This window comes from Martes martes, assembly GCF_963455335.1.
Source record: "Martes martes genome assembly, chromosome: 10".
In the NCBI taxonomy this organism is placed as follows: Eukaryota; Metazoa; Chordata; class Mammalia; order Carnivora; family Mustelidae; genus Martes; species Martes martes.
Genome location: NC_137898.1, coordinates 43,717,574 through 43,727,743, shown reverse-complemented (window position 1 = coordinate 43,727,743; position 10,170 = coordinate 43,717,574). Strand labels below are relative to the sequence as shown.

Here is a 10,170-nt window from a genome sequence, read left to right as displayed (position 1 = left end):
TTCCTCCACTCTCTCATCTCCACTTCCTTCCAGCCCCCCGTCCAGAACCTTCTCCTTTCTCCCTTCCCCTCCCTTCACCAAGACAAGAACTGCTTCCTGTCCGGGCACCCACCTGCCTGACTCAGTCTCCTTGAACCAACAAACTAACGCTCTGGGCGCTGAGAATCGAAGGCTGGGAGACCGTAACCACCCCAGGGGGCTGGGCTTTCTGTCCCCACCAGGTGAAGACAGACTGGAGCCTGCTGTTTTCCACGTCCTTTGGCGATTCTAGTTTAAATGTCACTCAGAGACCCGACTCCCCAGCCAGGCAACCCACTTGGGTTCTTGTTATTGCTCTCAAGAGGATCCTTGTTCCCATCTGTCTGTGTCCTTGAACCCCAGACACTGGCCAGGTGGCCTTTTTTTTAAAAATTTATTTTAATAAACATATAATGTATTTTTATCCCCAGGGGTACAGGTCTGTGAATCGCCAGGTTTACACATTTCACAGCACTCATCATAGCACATACCCTCCCCAATGTCAGGTGGCCTCTCATCGCTCTGGCCCGTGGTCAGCCCAACCACAGTGCCTCCACAGCCCTTCTCAGGCCAACCCCACAAGCTGACCAAGCAATCCTCTGGGAACATACTGGGTGGGAAAAGTCACTTTATTAAAGGGCCTCTGTCACAAGCCCCCCATTTCTGGACCTGCCAGATTGGCCTTGGGCAGAAGCTTCTGGTTGCCTTTCCTTCCAATTTCTCTCTTTGTCCATGGCTTCCTGAGATTCAGCATCCTCAGTGGCATCTGGGGAAGAGCCAGTGACCTTGGGGTGTTGACCCAACTCAGGGAGGGCTGGGAGCTGGCAGAGGGCCAGGGAGTGGCCAGCCCCACAGCCCACGAGGAGTCCCAGTGACGACTGCAGAGCCTGCACGGGCTTCGGGGCCCAGACGTTGTCTTCAGAGCCATCCCCGCACATGCCGTGCTCGTTCCAGCCCCAAGAGTAACACGTCCCTCCTGCGAAAGAGAGAGAAGACTGCTCTAGAAGAGGTTTGGAGAACAGGGCCGACGCTCACGCTGGGGGCGCAGGGAGACCATAAATCCCAGTTTACACACAAGGAAACCAAAGCTCAACCACACTTGGTGGCACACTCAGCACCCCTGCTTCCACCCTGCCCCCCCAGAGCAGTGTCTCCCACTCCTGCCAATCCACAACTGTCGCTGCCCCAAACCTGGCCCTCCTCCTTGGCCCTTCCCTCACTGTAACCTCCTCTACCACCGGCCCCGACCCACCACGATCCTAGACCTGCCAACTCTGCCTTCAGAAAGACTTCAAACCCTTCCATGTCCCCCCATCTCTGCTGCCATCCCCTGAGCCTGACACCATTCTCCCTCATGTGCAGCCATGCCAAGAGCCAACAGACTAGCTGGGCCAGTCACCATCCACCCCAACCTTCACAGAGCATGTGGGTGATCCAGTGGTCACATCACTCCCCTGCTCAAAAGTCTTCAGTGACTTCCCATGTCCTTAAAGGCCTTTCCTTGGCCCACGAGGCCCTGAGTGATCTGGTTCCTGACTACCTTGCTGGCATCCCCTGACGCAACTCTCTCCCTCACCTGCTGCATTCCAGAAACCTGCCTTCTTTCACATCGTTACATAGGCCTCACAGGGCCTTCCTTTCTCTTGAAGCCCTCTTTTTACTGGGCTCCAGACCTCCTCGTCCTTTATTTTATTTATTTATTTTTTAAATATTGTTTATTTATTTATCTGACAGAGAGAGATCACAAGTTGGCAGAGAGGCAGGCAGAGAGAGAGGAGGAAGCAGGCTCCCCACTGAGCAGAGAGCCTGATGCGGGGCTCGATCCCAGGACCCTGAGACCATGACCCGAGCCGAAGGCAGAGGCTTTAACCCACTGAGACACCCAGGCGCCCCCTCCTCATCCTTTAGATTCCAGTTAAATGTGGCTCTGCAGCCAGAGTCCCTGGCCACCCAGTCCAACTTGGATTCCTGTTATCACCCTTGGACTCTCCCCTCATGGGGGCCCTGGCACTCTGCAGTGAAGAGATGACTCGTGTGGTGATGTGTGCATTGTTCCTTCTCACCGGCCCGTCTGCTCTACAGGGACAGAAGGACGGGGTATGTTCCGTTCACTGCTGGATCCCTAGCCTGGTACACAGTTGGTGCTCAGTAAGGGCTCACGGATGGGTAAAAGATTGAATGAACTGAGTCATACAGCCAGAGAGTCTCCAGGCCAGCATTCAAGCACAGATTTCTCCGACAGCCAGTGATGCCCATACCCCACCGTACACTCTCTTCCTAGCTTTTAGACCCTTCCCCAGGGCCAAACTCACTCATATTTTTCTATTGTCATTAAAAAAATTTTGTCCAGTTTATTAAACTATCCAGTTTATTAAACTAATACATCTTCATGACAAAATGGAAAATGACAAAACAGAAAATACGGATGGGTATAAAGAAAAAGCAGACTTTGAGTCTTGCCACTAGAATGAATATTTTAATCTCTTTCAAGACCTTTAATTTGTGAAATTTGTAAATATTTGTGTATATGTTGTCCTGCTTTCGTCCCTTACTATTATAACACAAATATTTCTCCACAGAACTGCAAATTATTCAAAAAGTAAATTTAAAAAATGGTTTGAGGGGCACCTGGGTGGCTCAGTTGTTGGGCATCTGCCTTTGGCTCAGGTCAGATCTTGGGGTCCTGGGATCTAGCCCCACATCGGGCTCCCTGACAGGTGGGAAGCCTGCTTCTCCCTCTCCCCCCTCCCCAGCCTGTGTTCTCTCTCTCACTGTGTCTCTCTCTGTCAAATAAATAAAATCTTTTAAAAAATTGTTTGACATTTTGAAACAGTTCAATATCCAGAAAGGTACAAAAAATAATTTAACAGAAAAGACACATACTCCACCCGGACTTAGAACATTAGTCAACATTTTGCTGTATCGGCTTCAACCCTCCCTTAAAAAAAAAAAAAAATCAATCATAAAGATACAGCATAACCCCCACCTCCCATTCTTGCCCTGTAGCCACTTCTCCCAGCAAAGACCCACTCTTTCGAAGCCGGTGTTCATTACTGGTGTGCTCTTTTTACACTTTCTACCTATATGTCCTTAAATACTATGCAGTATTTTTAGTTTGTTTTAAAGATTTACATAAATAGTATCATTGAGATATCTTTTTTATACTTGCTCACTGAGCATTGTTTTTTAAAATTTATCTGAGCCTACAGGGATCTGAGCCAGTTAGGGATCTGGCTCATTATTTCAATGCATAGTATCCCATTAGGTAGAAGTCAGATTTTACTTGTCCATTTCCCTTCTGATGGATAGTTCTTTAATGAGAACTGTTATTTTATTACACAATATCACGTATAATGTACAGTCATATTCTACAACAAGAGGAATATTGCTGCTATTATAAGCAGCACTACCATGAACGTTCTTGACCATGTCTCCTCGTACCAAATGGTGTTTGTGCAGCATTGGTCCCTACAAGCATGAGGGTGGTGGACATGTTTGGATTTCGGTACGGCCTCACAGCTGTCCACAGCGGCTGCGGTCACGTCCAGCTCCATCAGCGATGGACCTGAACACTTCCCTCTATCTTTGCCTCTAAACTCTCACTATTCTGCATTTCCCTGACTCCTAGTGAGAGGGATTGTCACTCCGCGTATCGCCCTGAGTTGCCTCTTCTTATGAAGGCCCTCTGTTTTTCTTTGTTTGCCTTTTTCTAACTGCTTTGTAAGTTTTCTTTGTGTATTCTTTTATTTACACAATTCTTCCCTGTGCTGTGCATTCTAAGTGTCTTCCCCCACGAGTCCATGGTCTGTCTCTTCACTTTGCTTATGGTATCTTTTGTTAAACAAATTCCTTTAAAATGACCATCTAATTGCTCATTGTGGAGATTCAACAGTTTCCTTAACCTGTATTCAATTATCAGACGCATAGGTTGTTTCTAATTTTTCATTATTTGGAATAATCTTCCTATGAACATCTTCGCATGTGAATCTCTGTCTAACTAATTGCTTTCTCAAATTAGATTAGAATGGGAACTCCTCATCAAATGGCATGGACATTTTTGAGATTCCTGAGGGCTGTTCTGAGTGCTTCCACAGTATTTTCTCAGAAAGGTCACCCAAATACAACCAAGTCTACCTGCGGAAGTCTCCCTTTCACTCCAGCATGGCCCGTATTTATGGCTTATTATAACATTTAGAAATCTGCTCTGATTTGAAGACAGAAAAGGCATCTCATTGTTTTTATTGGTACTTTACTGCCATTGAAACTGAAAAATAATTCTTATGTTTCTCAGATATTTGTATTTCCTCTTTTGTGCATTGTCTGCTTCACATCTTTTTTTCTGTTTAGTACAGAAGGCTTTCTGAGGCAAGGGCCAGATGGTCTGGGTTCAAATCCCAGCTCTTCCATTTATTAGCTGAGTGACCTTGGGCAAGTTACTTAACATCTCTGTGCCTCAGTTCATTTCATCTGTTAAATGGGGACAATAGTACTGGTACGATAAAGTTGTTTACAAGAATTAAAGTATGTATAAAGTACTTAAGACGGTGCCCAGCATGTAGTATTATATAAATATTTGTTACTGCTCTCGGTTAAGAACCTTCTTGTTTTAAAGATTGTTAAGAATATTAATTCTTTCTCTGCCATATCCAGCATAAATATTTTTCTCAGTTTGACTTAAAATTTTGTTTTGGGTCTTTTGATATAAAACATAAGCTTTATCCTTCTTTGTAGTAAAATTCACTGATCTTCTATAATTTCTTCTACTGCTTCTAAGAACTGAAAGCCCATCCCTATCCTATCAGGAAATACTCTTTTTTGATTTTTCAGTAATTTGATTTTTTTAAAAAATCTTTACATTTCACTCTTTATCCACTGAAAAATCTGTTTCACCGACCACTTTTTCACAAGGGGAGGCTGGCTGGCCCGGGACTACCCTTCCTCTTCCTTCCCCCTAGTAGGAAGGCAATCACTGGCCAAAAGCTTGGGCTTGGGGAAACACAGATGTCTCCCTGTTTGGCCCACGAGTGAGGAAATGCACGCAGAGAGGATGGGCCCCGGGCTGCGGCTCCTGCAGCGACCAGTACTCTCCGCCAGGTTGGTGTGAGGCCCGAGTCGGGAAAGTGGAAGAGGCTTGGTACCTTGGGGCCTCGCTCGGCACCTGGTGTGGGCTCAGTGCCCGGCCCCGGCGAGCAGCAGCAGCTGACGGTCAGCAGGAATGGGGGCAGAGCGGGCCCGCCAGCAGGATGCGGCCCACCGGGCGGCTGGCAGGTCCCTCCCCTCCCGCCAAAGGAAACTCTCTCCGAGGGGCCGGGGCAGCCAGAGGCCTGGAGCCAGGGCTTTCATGCCCACTGGGTCGAGAAGGCTGGCTGAGGGCCAGAAATGTCCTCCCCCAGTACTTCCAAAGAAGCCTACTTGAAGTTAGGTGTTGTCTATTCTTCCTCTCTTTTAATTCGAACAACCCCGTGGGGCCGCCGCGTCTTACAGACTCTCCTCGTTTCATTGGGGACGACGCAGAGGCGCCAGAAACCAGGCCGAACGGCTCCAGAATCGGAGCCGACTCTGCAGAGGATACACCAGCCCTTGCCAAATTCATTCTAGAAAGGTAGATGGTAAATATTTTAGGTTTGAGAGCCTCATTTGGTTTCTGTTGCATATTCTTATTATAACCCTTTCAAAACCCTTCTTGGCTTGCAAGGCCATCCAAAATGGGCCCCAGGTCAGATGTGGCCTGCGGGTCACCCTCTGTCAGCCCATGGCATACCTGCAGGACATGCACTATTTGCTGTGGGCTGTGCTGTGCTGTCCTGGGTCCCACAGTCCCAAACACCTGCGTGATCACGGTGCCTCCGTCCCCATCTCTGTCCCATCCCCAGGGCTTCTGGGGGGAGGGGGGACTGCACGAGGAGACACATACAATGCCCCAGCACGGTGCCTGACGCCTGGTGACAGTTCATGGCCACGTATGAAGCAGACCATGGGGAATAGAGGAAAAGGCAAGATAGGCCATGCTAGGGTCCAATGGCACAGAGAGGGAGGGGCACCAGCAGACGGGAAGGCCTGGGGTAGAAGGACCAGCTTTGAGTTTCTGAACAAACTTCCTATGGGGCAAAAACCAGACTGCTGAACTTTGAAAGTGAAAGATTAGCTATGCCCTGAACAGAAGACACCTTTAAGTTCCGAGCCCCTCCAGCATTGTAGGATTGGTTCCCATATCCCTCTCCAGCCTCAGCGAGATGCGACCGTACAGGCTGCTCTCATGAAGAAGCGACAGGAAGGAGAACGGCCTGCAGTAGGCCATTCCCTAAGCTAACTGGAATGTGAACACCCAGTTTTTAAGACAGGTAGGTTACAGGATGCTCTCTCGGCCGCACGCCTGGCACTGCCCAGGTCCTGCAGCGGCTGAAACCCACCTGATTGATCCAGATCAGCTTTACTGGCCCCAAGGCACATAGCTAGGCCTTGGGTGGAAAGACCACAGTTACTGGGGGATTCCCTAGCCTCTTAAGAGTTCAGACCCGCAGCTTATGAGGCTCAATGGACTTGGCCCGAGCCAGGCTGTGACAAGGGATGGGCTTGTGGCCCACCACACTTGCGTCAGCCGAACAGCCCTGCGGGCAGCGGAACCTAGGGACTGGCAGGGTCCTGGCACAGGTCGGATACAATACTCAAATCTGTTCAGGCCTTGTGGCACCTGCATGAGCTTCTTGGCAACCTGGGTCCTTACAGGGCCTTATGGTGCTGGGATTATAGCCCAATGCTAGGGAGGAGGCCACATTTCTGCTGGAGAGCCTTGCCGAAGAGGAACAAACCCCTGAGCATGTGTGACTGCGTATGAGTGGGAAAGCTTCATTCTGAACCACACAGTGAAGACTACATTTCCCAACCTCTCTTGCAGCTGGGTATGGCCAATGAGATGTAGACCAGAAGGTTCTGCAATAGCTCATGGCACCCGGCCTTCAAAGTTGGATGGCATGCCCCTAGAATCCATGACTCCCAAGTCTTAGGCTCACTCACTAGGGCCAAAACATGTAAAATGTTAAAAAAGAAAAAAAATCACTGCTTAGTGTATGCCAGGCCGTGATAAACACACAGCTCACTGAATCCCCCCCCCAAAGACTGTGAGATACAATCTAACATTATCCCCATTTTCCAGAGGGATGGCATGAACCATGCAAGGTAACATAGCTGGTAAGAGGCGGAGCTGGATTCGAACCTGGGCAGTGCGACCCTGGGGCCTCTTCTGTTATTATACTGTCCTCTTGGGCAAAAACCTTGCTTCCCAGGTAATTAGGGAAAGGCACAGAGTGACAGCCTACCTGTGTGGGGACAAGGGCAGTGGCAGAGGCAAGAGCTGCTGCTGGCGAGAGGAGCACTCTGCCGAGCAGCGCAAATGCACTGAGCCCTTGCAAGCGCTGAGGCCCACGGCCTGAGGAGGCCGTGCGGGTCCTGCCCCTCCTGCCTCCAGTGGGGTGAGGAAGGGAGGGAACAGTGAGGACAAAAGTTCTGGCAACTAATGGCTCACCCTGTCTCCTGTCAAAGACCTCCCAAAGCCCTAGAGCGTCAGGAGGGGCTGCTCTTCTGTCATTCCAGGCAGAGGGAGAGGACGGATAAGGTCTGAGTACCCTTACGAAGAAGGCTCTGGAATTAGGAAGCTGGTAAATGTCAGCGTGGCCACAGCTGGCTGGGAACTGCGTAAATCTGGGGAAAACTTTTGAGTGTCCAGCCACCAAGCTCAAACGGATCCCACCCCTTTGGAGGTCACTGCTGGGGTGCTCCCTAAGGTCCTGCTGGGTGAGCAAGGAATGGCATGTGAAGAATCCAAAATTCAGGCCTCCTGAAGGGTTTCAGGTGTAGGCGGTGACTTGAGGATAGAAAGGAGTTCAGGTCGTCACCCTCTCTTGCCCGGACAACTGTATCAGCTACTTTATCCTTTGCTCAGAGGTGGCTGGCCTGTGTGGACTAGCTCCTGTGGACGGCCTCCCATCTCCCACCACCAAGGAACCCAAGGGCAGCACTCTTAGCTGGCTCTCCAGGCCCTCTGTGGTCTCGGCTATGTCACTCCTCTTCCCAAGGCTCTGCTCCAGCCCCGCCGGCTTGCTGCTGCTCCCTGCATCCCCCAGGCCTTTCACACTGTCATGAATTGGCTCAGACGAGCCCGAGCCCGTTTATTGCATCCTGTAGGCATGTCTTCTGCTGAGGCCCCATGCTGGACACAAGGCCTAGAAGAGGAAAATTCAGTTTCTGCCTCAGGGCTCCCAGGCCACTGGGGAAGACAGCCATGAGAAAAGAGGATGATGGGGACCAATGGTCTGTGTTTGCAGGGAACCACGCACAACAGTGTTCCCTGCAGCACTGTTTGCAATGACAAAAGACTTGGTGTCAGGGAGGGGAGGCAAAACAGTCATCAATAGTGAAGGGTTTAAAGAAACTATGATTTGACCCTACCACTGAGCTACTATGCAGCTATTAAAAATAGTGAGGTAGGGGTGCCTGGGTGGCTCAGTGGGTTAAAGCCTCTGCCTTCGGCTCAGGTCATGGTCTCAGGGTCCTGGGATTGAGCCCTGCATCGGGCTCCCTGCTTGGCAGGGAGCATGCTTCCCTCTCTCTCTCTCTGCCTGCCTCTCTGCCTGGTTGTGATCTCTCTCTCTGTGTCAAATAAATAAAATCTTTAAAAAAAAACAAAAACAAACAAAAAAAAACTAGGTAGTTGTCTATGGCCGGATATGAAAGATCTCTAAGACATTTTAAAGAGAAAATAGGTTGCAGAACAATAGAGAGTATGATTCAATCTATGTAGATCCCCTACACATTTCTGGATGTGCAGATCTTGAGAAATACATCCCCAATGTAGAACAATCTTGGAGAAAGGAGGGGAGAAATGGGGGCAGGGGAAGGGTGACAAAGATTTTGTCATTTGTTCAAATACTTTAAAAAGTAGTGACAAAGGATGATGATTTTTTAAAAACCAATAGTATTTCTAAGGGACAGAGGTAGCATAGAGGAGAGGATGACATGCTCTGTTGGGGAGAGGAGATGGGTGTCACTGAAAGTTCCAGAAGTTAATTCTTGGCTAGTGAAGGATGAGTAGGAGTTCACCGATCTTAAATAGAGGGTACCCACTGAAATTTGCCCACTCTGTGTTCTTTTCATTGATCCCAAAGGCATCCTGTTTTGCTGCAGAAATGAATGTGGCTGGGTGTAGGGCTGGGTCCCACTGGGCTGTGGGAAGGCTATTAATTTCACTTCCTCTAGCTCCTAAACCACCCGGAAGCCTCTAAGCATATGCACCACACCCCTCCTGGTTCTACAGGTAATTATATTTGCACTTGGCTCCCTAGTCTGGGAGGTGGGATATGAGTGGGTACTGAGAACAGGGCACACTCATCCAATAGTCCTCAGGCACACGGGACAGGCAATCGGGATACAGCTACTGAGGGGAAGTGAGTACACGTGGCCCTTTCCCCTGCCCGCAGTCTGTCTGGAGAGCAGCAGAGAGAGGCACATACACAGAACACTGAAATCGGGTGCCATCAACCCCAGTCCCATGCCTGCTTGCTTGCCTTTATTCCCTGGTCCGTGGCCAGAGCTGCCACCTGGCCACAGTCCTCAAGAACAGAAAGCTGCAAGTCTCTGTCCCCGGTCACATTGCCCAGAAGAGGGGCAGCTCCTACAGAGAATAGCCTTGAGGACAATGGCCCCACCAGGCCCAGCTGAGGGAAGAGGCAGGGGCAGTGTAGGACCCTTCCAATAATTAGTCCATCCATCACTCTCCAGGGCCAAGGATGCCCCGAGGCAAGAGCTGAGGCAGCAGGAAGAAGCCATTCCAGAATCAGAAAGTGGGGCTGTTTGCCCACAGAATCACTCTGGAGATGTTCTGGGATTTTGGCCCGAATTGCCTCAGGGAAGGCTGTCAGTGGAAGCAGTCTGGCCTAGGGGCCCTTCTAGAACAGGATCCATGGCAGCACTGTGAATGCACTTAGAAGACGGGGGTGAAGGCTGAAGGTGAGGAGGAGGAGGGTGGGGTGTCCACATGTAAGTAAAGATGAGGGCTTGTGGAAGAAAGGATTTAGGGAGGTAACGTTCAAAACACGGCCAGAACCCGGCCACTTCTCGCTGCCCCATTACCTCACACTGGAACCCCATGAGGGCTTC

The 10,170-nt window shown here is 49.9% G+C and overlaps 1 protein-coding gene across 2 annotated transcripts in view; it reads right to left on the bottom strand.

The window, feature by feature from the left end:
• Positions 1-406: 406 nt before the first annotated feature.
• The window catches only part of SERGEF (secretion regulating guanine nucleotide exchange factor), a 219,698-nt gene continuing 209,934 nt past the window's right edge, over positions 407-10,170 (bottom strand). For both annotated transcript variants that reach the window (XM_080816890.1, XM_080816889.1), the window contains one exon: positions 407-994. In XM_080816890.1, the coding sequence (XP_080673016.1) occupies positions 651-994 (344 nt within the window). In that variant the 3' untranslated portion in view covers positions 407-650. The remainder of the gene's footprint in view (positions 995-10,170) is intronic.